The 14,446-nt window shown below is 42.1% G+C and overlaps 1 protein-coding gene across 1 annotated transcript in view; it reads left to right on the top strand.

The window, feature by feature from the left end:
* LOC115458920 (serine/threonine-protein phosphatase 4 regulatory subunit 4-like) overlaps window positions 1-14,446 on the top strand; it is a gene marked incomplete at its 5' end in the record, with an annotated part of 224,254 nt that overhangs the window by 184,760 nt on the left and 25,048 nt on the right. The window contains 1 exon segment of the mRNA XM_030188773.1: window positions 1,788-1,868. Within this exon segment, the coding sequence (XP_030044633.1) occupies window positions 1,788-1,868 (81 nt within the window).

Raw genomic sequence — 14,446 nt, 5'->3', positions numbered from 1 at the left:
TAGTTAGTGGGGTTCCCCAGGGGTCTGTGCTGGGACTGTTGTTTTTTAACATATTTATAAATGATCTAGAAATGGGAGTAACTAGTGAGGTAATTAAATTTGCTGATGACACAAAGTTCTTCAAAGTTGTTAAATCGCAGGAGGATTGTGAAAAATTACTAGAGGACCTTATGAGACTGGGCATCCAAATGGCAGATTTAATGTGAACAAGTTCAAAGTGATGTATGTGGGAAAGAGGAACCAGAACTATAGCTACGTAATGCAAGGTTCCACATTAGGAGTTACCGACCAGGAAAGAGATCTAGCTGTCATCGTTGATGATACGTTGAAACTCTCTGCTCAGTGTGCAGCGATGGCTAAGAAAGCGAACAGAATGTTAGGTATTATTAGGAAAGGAATGGAAAACAAAAATGAGGACGTTATAATGCCTTTGTATCACTTCATGGTGTAACCACACCCCAACTATTGTGTGCAATCCTGGTCACTGCATCTCAAAAAAGATATAGTGGAATTGGAAAAGGTACAGAGAAGGGCTACGAAAATGGTAAAAAGGATGGGACGACTTCCATATGAGGAAAGGCTAAAGCGCCTAGGGCTCTTCAGCTTGGAGAAGAGACGGCTGAGGGGAGATATGTTAGAGGACTATAAAATAATGAGTGGAATGGAACAGGTAGACATGAATCACTTGGTTACCTTTTCCAAAAATACTAGGACTAGGGGACACGCAATGAAGCTACAAAGTAGTAAATTTAAAACGAATCAGAAAAAATATTTCTTCACTCAAAGTGTAATTAAACTCTGGAATTCATTGCCAGAGAATGTAGTAAAAGCAGTTAGCTTAGCGGAGTTTAAAAAAGGTTGGGATAGCTTCCTAAAAGAAAAGTCCATAAGTCATTATTAAAATGGACTTGGAGAAAGTCCACTGCTTATTTCTTGGATAAACAGCATAAAGTGTATTGTACTGTTTTGGGATCTTGCCAGGTAATTGTGAGCTGGATTGGCCACTGTTGGAAAGAGGATGCTGTGCTTGGTGGACCTTTGGTCTGTCCCAGTATGGCAATACTTATGTACTTATGTACAGTACTTATTAAAATTAAAAATAAGGCGCCAAAAAGTCGGGTCTGAAAGGAGTAGCTTAGTTGTTAGAGTAGCTTAGTTGTTAGAGAAGTGGGTTGTGAACCAAAAAATCCAGGATTCAATTCCTACTGCTCCCATTGACATTCATATGAGGCATATTTTCAAAGCACTTAGCCTTCCAAAGTTCCATAGGTTTCTATGGAACTTTGGAAGGCTAAGTGCTTTGAAAATATGCCTCTTTGGGGCTCATTTTTAAGCACTTAGACTTACAAAGTTCCATAGGTTACTATCCCCACCTTTTACAAAGCCGCGCTAGCGGCTGCAAGTGCGGTAATGCCAACACAAGTGAATGGGCTATGTCAGTTTTGCCACGCAGCTTTGTAAAAAGGGGGGTATGTAACTTTGTAAGTCTGAGTGCTTTGAAAAATATGTTTCTTTGTGACCTTGGGCAACTCACTGATTCTGTTTACGTCCACTGGTATACATTTCATACATGATTTAGGAATAGTGGTACTTTTAATTTCTCTGTTTAATTTGAAATTACACAGACATGTAACTAAACTTTTGATATGCTCTGCAGTTTTTGGAGCAGGATTCACCCGAAAGGACAAAAAATCCTCTCAATGAAAGTTAATTTTCTTTGGTCTGAAAATTGCTTCTTCATGAAGGTCCTATGTTTCTTTATGGTGGATTCCTTCTCTGTGTTTTAGGTAGAGACAGTAAAACAGGGTCAGCTTTGACAAAAAACATTCCCACTTCTATCACAGGAAGCACTGCAAACTCACCATCAGGTAAGAAAAATTGTTTTATTTTCTTTTTTATTCAGCAGCTATGCTTTTCTTTTGTATTGTGTAATCGCTGTAAACAAGCAGCATGGCTTTAACCATACTAATGGATGATACCACCCAATGGCAGTGGTGCAGATTGTTTCTTCAAAAGCTGTAGAAAAGTCTAGGAAGCTTTTCTTGAGATTTGTCAGACATTCTATCACCAGGTAGAGCCCCCTCGGTCCTCTTATGGCCACATGCCTCCTTTTATATGTTTCCTTCCTTCGCTGTCACAAAAAAGGTTTGGCTATTATTTCCGTCTCCTCACTCATGTTTCTCAGCCCTTTTATTTTTTTTTTACTTTTATTTTGTCATGACAAGTACTAGGCTCTGGGAATTATTTTCTTCTTTTTTCCCAGTGAGGTCTTTTCAGTGACATTGGTCAACTTCCTTTTTTTGTCAGTGTCTTCCTTTGATCTTGTTGCATCTCTTTTCTTCACAGTGGCAGAGAAGGAAAGCCAGGGACTTCAAGTGGAGTTGGATTGTTAGGGTTCATCATGAATTAATTCAATGCATTAATCCAAATTCAATTATTCTAAATCCAAAGATGTCACTTCACATGGAATTCATCAGGGGCTGTGCTAGCCATGATTCCAGTAAATGTTTATTTTCCTACCAACAGACTCACTGACTTAGTATCCACAGGCAAGAAGACAGAGCAGATACCACCATAGAAAATACTGGGTCATTTGGCATCAACATTTTGTCATTCCCATGACACATCTCTGCTACAGACAAACCCAATTGACACTAGAGTCTTCCTGAGTGGAAGTAGAGGAGTGCATCCATTAAAGAGCAGCTCAGAAACTCCCTTTCTTGGTGGCTTTCCCATGTCAGGACATTGGAGTTTCTTTCCAAATCTTCCCAACAAAATTACTGTAAGAACAGATGCCTCCATCCTAGACTAGGGAGCTTGTATACAAGGGTTTTCTCCTAGGACTTTTGATCTATTCAGGAAAAATATAAAATTATGACTCCATGGGCCATGCAGAACCCTATAACTGAGTTTGATTCCCGGCACAGGCAGCTCCTTGTGACTCTGGGCAAGTCACTTAACCCTCCATTGCCCCATGTAAGCCGCATTGAGCCTGCCATGAGTGGGAAAGCGCGGGGTACAAATGTAACAATCAGTCTATAAAGGCTTTCAATGATCAGTTGGTTAACAGAATTATAATGATACAATCAGGCAACTAGTTATCTTCTACCTAAACAAGCAGGGAGGAATTGACTGGATCATTTTCCCTGTGTCGCAGCCATGTCAGTGGTCTCTGGATTGGGCTGTGGCTATCAGAAAATTTCTTGAGTGGGTAACATCTGGGATAGATCTGTTTGTCACCCTGCTGAACAGGAAGGTATGTACTTCCAGGAGGGGATCATAAGGCAGATTAATGACAGGTGCCTTCTCCCTTCTTTGGGAGACAGATCTCTTAAATGCTTATCCTTCAGGACTTCTAGTTGCCAAGACTTTAGTGAAACTTATAAGAGATCAAAAAACTGTGATCCTCATATCTTCTGCTTGGCAAAAGCATAGTTGGTTTCCATTCCTTCAGGAGCTTTCATTCTGGGAATGAGTTAAATTGGAGGATTCTCCTTCCCTGATAGCATAGAACCAAGAATCATTGTTGAATCTCAGCATCAAGTCCTCTGACTCTCTCATAGCCTAGAGATTAAAACAAAATGATTTATTCATTCGAGTTCTATAACGTAGTATCTCAGATCCATCTGGCTTCTAGAAGAGTGACACTGAAGATTTTATTGATTTTATTTATTTATTTGTTAAATTTGTATCCCACATTTTCCCACCTATTTGAAGGCTCAGTGTGGCTTACATAGTACCATAAAAGCGTTCGCCAGTTCCGGTATGAACAAATACAGTAATGTTGTGGTAGAATAAGGTTCATGTTTACAGACACATTAGGGAATCATAGAGGGGAAGAGAATCGTAGAGAGGAAGAGTTATTATATGTCTATTACGAGCTTTGGTTTCATTGTGTTGAGGGTACAGGCATTTAAGTTGGGTCGGTAGGGTATGCCTTTTTGAACAGGTTAGTTTTTAATGATTTCCGGAAGTTTAGGTGATCATAAGTTGTTTTCATGGCTTTTGGTAATGCGTTCCATAGTTGTGTGCTTATGTAGGAAAAGCTGGATGCATAGGTTGATTTGTATTTGAGTCCTTTGCAACTTGGGTAGTGGAGATTTAGGTATGTTCGTGTTGATCCTGTTGTGTTTCTGGTTGGTAGGTTTATGAGGTCTGTCATGTATCCCGGGGCTTCACCGTAGATAATTTTATGAACCAGGGTGCAGATTTTGAAAGCAATACGTTCTTTGATTGGGAGCCAGTGCAGTTTTTCTCAGAGGGGTTTGGCGCTTTCGAATCGCGTTTTTCCAAATATAAGCCTGGCTGCCGTGTTTTGAGCAGTCTGAAGTTTCTTTATAATTTGTTCTTTACATCCCGCATAAATTCCGTTGCAGTAGTCTACATGGCTTAGTATCATTGATTATATCAAGTTGCAAAATGTTTCCCTCGGGAAGAATGGTTTCATGCGTTTGAGTTTCCACATTGAGTGGAACATTTTCTTTGTTGTAGATTTCACTTGGTTCTCTAATGTGATGTTACGGTCGATTGTAACACCATGAATTTTCAGGCTGTCTGAGATAGGGAGGGTATAATCTGGGATGTTTATGTTTGTGGGTTTGTTCATATTGTATTGGGATGAGAGGACTAGACAGTGTGTTTTTTCTGTGTTGAGTTTTAGTTGAAATGCGTTTGCCCATGAGACCTTGATATTCAAGCTGAGCTTCATTTCGTTGTTGATTTCTGTCAGATCACATTTGTAAGGAATGTATATTGTGACATCGTCTGCATAGATGAAAGGGTTAAGGCCTTGGTTGGATAAGGATTTGGCTAGTGGGGTCAACATTAGGTTGAAAAGGATCGGCCATAGTGGTGATCCTTGAAGTACTCTGCATTCTGCTTTCCACGGTGGTGATACGTTTGAGCTTGATTTCATTTGATATGTTCTAGTGGTTAGGAAACCCTTGATCCAACTAAGTATGTGTCCGCCAATCCCGAAGTAATCTAGGAGTCTTAGTAGTATTTTATGGTTTACCATGTCGAACGCACTGGACATGTTGAATTGGAGGAGAAGTATGCTTTGGCTGTTGCTATTTCCTGCTTGAATTTGGCTAGGAGGGTAATTATTACTGTTTCAGTGCTATGGAGGGGGCGAAATCCTGATTGTGATTCATGTAATATTGTGAATTTGTTTATATAATTAGTAAGTTGTTTGGTTACCATGCTTTCCATCAATTTGACCACCAGTGGGATTGATGCTACTGGGCGGTAGTTAGTGATTTCGTTAGATTTTTTCTTGGGATCTTTTGGTATTGGGGTGAGTAGGATGTTGCCATTTTCCTTAGGGAAGAGACCTTGTTGAAGCATGTAGTTTAAGTGGGATGTAAGGTCTGCTATGAAGCGGTGGGGGGCGGATTTTATTAGGTAGCTGGGGCAGGTATCCAATTTACAGTGAGAGTTGGAGAACCTATTAATCGCCTGGATGACTGTTTCCGCAGTGAGGAGAACGAAGTTTGACCAGGTTCAGTCTGCTGGGTATTCACCAGGGGTTGGGTCCAAGCCAATGATTAAATTTTCGATTTTGGTGTTGTCCTGAGGGTAGTGTGTTATGTAGGTTTGCAATTTTTTCATTGAAGTATTTAGCAAGGTTGCCTGCAGATGGGATGTCTGTATTGGTTGTGGTGACCAAGGTGATGTCTAGTTGTTTGTTCACGAGTTGGTATAATTTCTTCGTGTCTTTGTAATCTGTCCCTATTTTAGTTTTATAGTGTGACCTTTTGGTCTGTCTTATTGCGTATTTGTATTTTCTTTGTATTTGTTTCCATGCGTTGAGTGTGTGCTCGTCTTTTTTTTTTTTTTTTACAAGATCGTTCGAGTTTCCTGGATTGTGTTTTTATTTTTTTTTTCAATTTTTCAAGTAGGAGGTTGTAATCTAGTAGGAGGCTAAGGCTGTGGTGTCACGGTCTCAGTCGACCACTTGAATATCGGACACAGACCCAGGAAGTGAGCCCTTATGCATATCCCAGGGCAGAGAACCAGGCCCAAAGGCGAGAAATTGGTCCCAGAACAGGCAGTCGGATAGGAACAAGGCTTCACCTGTAGTGACCGCCGTTCCCCAGAGGTTGTGCCTCTAGATTCGGGTGACCAGCAGGACTTCAAAGGGAAAAGGGCCAGGAGAGACTACCCAGGAAGGACCGGGTGCAGGCTGAGGTCTAGGCAGGCAGTGATCAAAAAGTCAGAGTCAGGTTCAGGCACAGATCAAGGCAGGCAGCAGTCCAACAGGCAGCGTTAGGTTCAGGCACAGGTCAAGGCAGGTGAAGTCAGCAGAAGAAACGCACCAACTCAATCCAACAAGGTAGTAGCCAAGGCAAAGAGGCAGTGAAAGGTTCCTGGTTATAAGCTGAAGGCGTCTGACGTCACTGTAGGCATGCCCACAGGTACGCACCCAGACTGTAGGCAAGCCGGAATTATGCGCCCAGGCTGTATGCACACTCGGCTGTAGGTGCGTTCAGACTGTAGATGTACTGGAATGTAGGCGCCCTGGAGCATCTGGATCAACAACGTTGTGGGCACGTACATCTGGCTCTGCACGTAACACTCCGGGTTTGTGACATCTGGATTCCTTCTCATACTTGTACACAAGATCTGCTTGAGTATCTTCTACATCTTTGGAGTCCAGTCTTGAAACCAACTTTGTTAGTTCACTTTAGAATACTTATGGCTTATCACCAGCATGTATGTTATATTTTGCTTTTAGACTGTTTCCTTAAACTAAGTTCAACCCAAGCCCATCTCTGTACAGCCTGTAGTTATTGAATTTATGAAGGACTCACTTCAATTGAAGGCTTTCATCAAGCTGTCAAAATGTCTTGGGTTGTCACCATGGTACTTACCCAGCTGATGAAAGTCCTTTTTGAGGATCTAAACGTGTGAGCTCAGGTATCTCACCTAGGAGGTCATATTTTGGTGGTAATTTAATGTAAAAACTTCTGGTTTTTCTTTTCACCTACTGCGGCACAAACTATATAAACATAAAGGTGCTTATTTTAGAAGTGCTGTTCATGTTTTAGACGTGCACAGACCAGCATTTAGACATTTACATTGCATAAATGTCTAGATATCAATTTTTCAGAGACAGGATATAAACATGTGAAACAGAAAAAATGAGCATATGGCAGAAGGGCATGGTCTGGGCACATTTTGGGTGAGACTAATGTGAACCAAAAAAACATGTATTTTCCATTTCAGAAGGTGGATGCAAGTTTCTGTCCAAACAGATAAATGTGGGGATTTACACCTGCTATTTGAGATGTTTAAGTTTCAAAAAAGTGCTTGTAGCGAGTACCACTCCACTGGAGGAATTAGGGGAAGTCGCATCATTAAGTCCCCAGTGGTTGATGCACATTAATACTTTATACTTTCAGTGTTAAAGTACTATAGTACACACACCCCCACCCCCGAAATGAAAAACTGGTAAGGGATATTGGACTGTGACATCTCAGGAAAAACATAAATAAATATTTATGTTCATTAAATAGTTAACAGAAATGTTAATGTTCCCACCATATGAATATTAATGTTCGCATTTCAAAACATAAACGTTTAATGTGCCTGTTTTGGTCCTGTTGATACTTTAAATGGTTATAATTCTAAAGTGGATTCTTCTGCTTTGCGTAACCAGCATATAAATGTCCATAGAACACGCTTTATGTCGGCAGATTATCTTCTAAAAGAGTAGTGAAACTTGAGACATCCCCTCTATTCCAATGTGAAAGTTCTTTCTAAAATGCTGCTCCATGTAACACAAGTATAATAACACAAATATGATAAACAATGATACTCCAATAAAAAGAAACAGTATATCCACCACCACCTCCCCCAAGCATACACCTACACACACTTCATTCAGCCTGCAGAGTTGGTGAAATCCAGGCATTTGTGACTTATCAACTTATATTAGGTTTCATCACAACAGGATGGTGCTGAGCATCGGGCTTATTTTCAAAAGAGAAGGACGCCCATCTTTTGACACAAATCAGAAGATGGACGTCCTCACAGGGTCGTCCAAATCGATATAATCAAAAGCCGATTTTGGATGTCCCCAACTGCTTTCCGTCGCAGGGACAGCCAAAGTTCAAGGGGGCGTATCGGAGGCATAGCGAAGGCGAGACTTGGGCATACCTAACACTTGGACGTCCTCGACCCATAATTGAAAGAAACAAGGGTGTCCCTGATGAACACATGGACGACTTTACCTGGTCGTGTTTTTCTTATGACCAAGGCACAAAAAGGTGTCTGAAATGACCAGATGACCACCGGAGAAAATTGGGGATGACCTCCCCTTACTCCCCCAGTGGTCACTAACCTCCTCCAACCCTCAAAAAATATCTTTAAAAATATTGATTGCCAGCCTCAGATGTCATACTCAGGTCCATGACAGCAGTATGCAGGTCCCTGGAGCAGTTTTAGTGGCACTTCAGACAGGCGGACCCAGGCCCATCCCCCACCACCTGTTACGTTTGTTGAGGAAATAGCGAGCCCTCCAAAATCCACAACAAACCCACTATACCCACATCTAGGTGCCACCCTTCATCCGTAAGGGCTATGGTAGTGGTGTACAGTTGTGGGTAGTGGGTTTTTGGTGGGGGTTGGGGGGCTCAGCACACAAGGTAAGGGAGCTATGTACCTGGGGAGCAATTTCTGAAGTCCACTGCAGTGCCCCCTAGGGTTGCCCGGTTGGTGTCCTGGCATGTCAGGGGGACCAGTACACTACAAATGCTGGCTCCTCCCACAACCAAAGGGCTTGCATTTGGTCATTTCTGAGATGGGCGTACTTGGTTTCCATTATCGCCGAAAATCAGAAATGACCAAGTCTAGGGACGACTAAATTTAAGGATTTGGACGTCCATGATGGTATTTTCGAAACGAAAGATGGACGTCCATCTTGTTTCAAAAATACGGGTTTTCCTGCCCCTGGATTGGGACATTTTGCAAGTACGTCCATATCAAAACATGGACTTCTCTTTCGAAAATGCCCCTCCATGTATCCCAAAGCCTTACACTCATAAAAGTGAACAAACTCTGGAAAATCTGGCTTGCAAGAGAGCCATCACCTTTTACATGGGGTGGACCAAAACCCATAGAGGGGACAGTTTTCAAACTGTCTGCTTTATTGCAAAGCCTGTGGATACTATATCCACAAACTCTACACCAAATTTAAAAGGAAAAGTATATGTTCTTTTACCTTTAAAACTTCTTGTACATCTGCTTTTTGTATGGATAGATATTTCTTGGGAATTGGCACATATAGGCTTGGAAATACAATCTGCAACAATTATTTTCCAGTGCTGCCCAAACAGTTCCCTGGGAATGTGGCTACAGTGAACGTGTTGTAGCTTAAAACGTATATTTTAAGAATTAAGAGAAGGCAATTTTCAGACAGCCAATTGATATAGGTAAAATACTTCTTTATAGAAATGGCTTTGAAAACTGCCCTTAGAAGGTTCGTCCCGCTTCACTTTATTTGACCATACTAGGCATAGCCTTATTACGTGAAAAGTACCATTTCTAATAGAACAGCAGATTTAATTTGATTTTATTATGCATCTGATCTTAGAAATGCCTGTGAACACAGAATGGCAGAGTCCTGGCGTGTCAGTGGCCCACCTAAGATCAGTCTGTATTGGGAAGATTAGCAAATCTGCAGCATTAATTTCTGTCCACATGTTTACTTCTTATTATTGTTTAGATACTGACTCCTGATGCAACAGTAGATTTTGTCAGTCTGTCTTACATAAGTACATAAGTAATGCCATACTGGGAAAAGACCAAGGGTCCATCGAGCCCAGCATCCTGTCCACGACAGCGGCCAATCCAGGCCAAGGGCACCTGGCAAGCTTCCCAAACGTACAAACATTCTATACATGTTATTCCTGGAATTTTTGATTTTTCCAAGTCCGTTTAGTAGCGGTTTATGGACTTGTCCTTTAGGAAACCATCCAACCCCTTTTTAAACTCTGCTAAGCTAACCGCCTTCACCACTTTCTCCGGCAACGAATTCCAGAGTTTAATTACACGTTGGGTGAAGAAAAATTTTCTCCGATTTGTTTTAAATTTACTACACTGTAGTTTCATCGCATGCCCCCTAGTCCTAGTATTTTTGGAAAGCGTGAACAGAAGCTTCACATCCACCTGTTCCACTCCACTCATTATTTTATATACCTCTATCATGTCTCCCCTCAGCCGTCTCTTCTCCAAGCTGTATAGCCCTAGCCTCCTTAGTCTTTCTTCATAGGGAAGTCGTCCCATCCCCGCTATCATTTTAGTCGCCCTTCGCTGCACCTTTTCCAATTCTACTATATCTTTCTTGAGATGCGGCGACCAGAATTGAACACAATACTCAAGGTGCGGTCGCACCATGGAGCGATACAACGGCATTATAACATCCTCACACCTGTTTTCCATACCTTTCCTAATAATACCCAACATTCTATTCGCTTTCTTAGCCGCAGCAGCACACTGAGCAGAAGGTTTCAGTGTGTTATCGACGACGACACCCAGATCCCTTTCTTGGTCCGTAACTCCTAACGTGGAACCTTGCATAACGTAGCTATAATTCGGGTTCTTTTTTCCCACATGCATCACCTTGCACTTGCTCACATTAAACATCATCTGCCATTTAGCCGCCCAGTCTCCCAGTCTCATAAGGTCCTCTTGTAATTTTTCACAATCCTGTCGTGATTTAACGACTTTGAATAACTTTGTGTCATCAGCAAATTTAATTACCTCGCTAGTTACTCCCATCTCTAAATCATTTATAAATATATTAAAAAGCAGCGGTCCTAGCACAGACCCCTGAGGAACCCCACTAACTACCCTTCTCCATTGTGAATACTGCCCATTTAACCCCACTCTCTGTTTCCTATCCTTCAACCAGTTTTTAATCCACAATAGGACATTTCCCCCTATCCCATGACCCTCCAATTTCCTCTGTAGCCTTTCATGAGGTACCTTGTCAAACGCCTTTTGAAAATCCAGATACACAATATCAACCGACTCCCCTTTGTCCACATGTTTGTTCACTCCTTCAAAGAATTGAAGTAAATTGAAGATAGAATACAGCCCAATTCCCTGTATGGCCTATTTATACTATTTCAGATTATCCTTTTTATTTGTGTTTGGTTATTTTATTTTAGATAGAAAATGGGGGTTGTCCACAGAAATAAATATTAATTGGCGGTTTGGTGGTTGGTCCACTTGTGTTGGAAGGTATGGCCCATTAATTCTGCTTGACTACAGAGAAAACAAAGTGGTCAGTATGCAAAAACACTTAGTTGATTAACTTCAGAGTTCATTCCATAAATTGTTCTGTTTCAGAATTTTGGCCTGGCAAATATATTGCTTTGGCTGTCATCACAATGCATACAACAATGGTTGGAGGAGTTACAAGATAAAATTGAAGACCAGGAGAACAGACAACAGAAGTCTAATGTTTGCCGGAGGGTTCAGAGGGCCAAAATGTAGTGGCATACGTTTAAAAGTTACTGCAGACTTGTTTTCTGGACATGACCACCACTCCATCTCAGATCCATCTGGACACAATGCCACTCCACCGTATGAAATTGAACATATGCACCGCGAACTCCAGCCTAAGCCAGATATCAATATGCCTCCGAGAGCCCTGATAGTCAAATTACTCTGCTTTCAAAAGACTGAACTGGTTTTGAAAAGAGATCGTTAAGAGTAATCTTGTATGTATAGTAACGTAGAGATGCGGATCTTCCCTTATATGAGCCTGGCTACAGTGAGGAAAACAAAAGACAGCCACAAAAGTGGAGAAACTGGATCTGCTACGAGGGGATACAGAAACAAAAAAAGTAGTGTGATCAACAGGACACTTCCAAAGAAACTGAGGAGACGAAAAATTTGTCAAAAGTTTTCTTTAATAGTAGATAAGACTCGACACTGCACCGTGTTTTGGTGCACAATGCCTGCCTCAGGAGTCTATATGCGGTAAATGGCAGTGGGTGGAGCTGAACAAAATCAAGCCTTTAAAAAGACTAATGACTGGTGAATATACAAGATGCGTTGGTAAAAAACACAAACAAAACTGAGAGGAGAGTCCTGTCCACAGGAATATCGCTGTGTCAAGAAAAGAAAGGAGCTATAGCCATATAAAAAAAAAAAACTACAGGAGAAAGGGCTGCAAGTGGGGATGTGTTTTCCCACTTGCCTGCTTGTGACACTTGGTGGCAAGAGAACTTTCCTAAACAATCCAAAAGAGACTAAGACCTTTCTTAAGGCCCTGACCAGGAACAACCTGGCATCCTCGAACTCCCGAGGTTCAGAGCCCAGATTCCAAAAGGTGAGCTCGGGGAAGTTAAACTTGTTGTCATCAGTGCTTAAAAGTAGAGGCCCAACTGTATTGTCACAACATACAGCACCAGGGCACCAAGTCAACTACGCAACCAGCTAGCCTGCCTGAGGGGCAGAGAGAGCCGCACCGATCTGGTTTGGAAGCCGGAAATACTACTGACTCCAGGAGGAGGAGGGTGGTCAGGCAGCTGTTTAAGTGGCTGAGGAAAGGGACGCCTCTGCAGAAGAATAACCCAGCTTGTTGGAATGGAGTAATCTTGGTAGAGGAATACTCGGGTATTTGTTCTCTGGACCATGTGATTGACTGGGTTGCGGTTTGAATGGCTTTGAGTTGGTGCATGGTTCAGCATTTGAGATGGGTATGTTGTTGGTGTAATTGGACTGGGGAATGGGGTCACACTAGTGGTTCTGAACATGTGCGGGTGGGGTGGGAAGGCAGGTCATAGAGGGAATGGGTGGGGATAGGTTGGGGGGTCAGTGGGAGGGATCTGGGAGGGTGTTGGAATATGGGATGTTGTACAAGGAGGATGTTTTGAAGAGATGGGATTTTAGGTATTTGATATTTTTATCGCGGTAGGCAATATCAGTTTACTTTCAGGGACATTTTTGGTGTGTTGAATTTAAGCTGTTGGGGTTGTGGTCTATTGGTGGAGAGGTTGTGATGGGGAGGTACATTGCAGAGTTTTTTTGTGTTTCCTGATGTCAGGGTGTAAGGGCTATCGGATGGCTACCTGGAACGTAGGTGGTATCAATAGTCCTATTTGTGTTTAGGTGACAGGGCGCATAGATGAGCAGGAGTTGACTGACGTATATATATATGCTCCAACTGGATATAAAGTGCAATTTTTTGACCCAGTATTTGCTTCCATTATGCCTAAGGTGGTAGGAGCCATGATTATTGGTAACATGAATTGCAATTTGGATCTTCTGGGCAGATCTGAATTGATAGGAGACTTACCACCCAGAAAGGGTAAGGATTTGCTGGACTGTATGAACAATTGGAATTTAGTAGATGTATGGAGAAGTTTCAACCCCGGCTCTAGAGATTATACTTGTTACTCCTCTATATTTCAGTCTTATTCTGGACTACCTCCTGGGGCTGAATACTCAGCTGGCTGGGTGGGCAGATCTCCGGGTCCACCTTCTTGTAATCTCTGACCATGCCATGGTCTATGGGGTCTGTATGACCTCCATAGGTGTGGGAGGGGTGAAACAATGGAGGGCCAATACTGCTTTGTTGCTGCACTCCAATATGCAGCAATGGTTTGCAGACATTGGTTTGACTGTTACTTTTAATGACACGTGAGATACTCCACAGGGCTGTTATGTAATTCGAGTAGCGCCTATATGTGTGCATGCTTATACAGAAGTGGGCGCAGGAGAAGAAGCAAAGGGCACTCCACAGGGGGCAATTACTGAATGATATTGCGGCATTACAGGCTCTTCAAGTTCAGAATTCACAGGTGGCAGTGCAAAAGCAACTATTAGCAAAGAAACAAGAGCTAGATTTATTAGATACCCAAAAGATAAAGTATCAGCTCTTCTGGCAAACTACTAGCCTGGCAGCTCCGGAAAAAAGGTAGTAATAGGTGAGTGAAGAGCTTAAAGGGAATTAATGGGGAGAATGTCGTTTTCTAGTTTGAGTATTACTGCAGAATTTGGGAAGTTTTATCAATCTTTGTATGCTGCTGAGGGGAGGGAGGTATTTGAGAGGAGGCTATATGGATAACTATCTAAGTGCCACGTGGTTTCCCAGGATAATGGAGGTAGAACAGCACTGGATTCATAGGGATATCACAGTCGCTGAGGTGCTGGAAGCTATTAAGTGCATGATGGCTCCTGGAGGAGATGGTTCTCCCATGGAATATTACAGGGGAACTTTTTACCCGCTGCAGTAAAAAAAGGCCCTCCTAGCACATGGGAAAACGGCCCCCATCTCTATCCCAAGGCCCTTTTTCCCACAGCGTAGTAAAAGGACCCCTTAACTACCTAGGTTAACTGGACAAATCGGAACACGTAAAACTCAGTCCTGTTTTTATCCGGTTTCATTTAGGTGGTTAAGTATTAGGTGTATCATTAGTATGATGCTAAC

This window comes from Microcaecilia unicolor, unplaced genomic scaffold, assembly GCF_901765095.1.
Source record: "Microcaecilia unicolor unplaced genomic scaffold, aMicUni1.1, whole genome shotgun sequence".
NCBI lineage: Eukaryota > Metazoa > Chordata > Amphibia > Gymnophiona > Siphonopidae > Microcaecilia > Microcaecilia unicolor.
The sequence above is the reverse complement of the archived record's forward strand: the minus strand, read 5'-3'. Positions and strand labels throughout refer to the sequence as shown.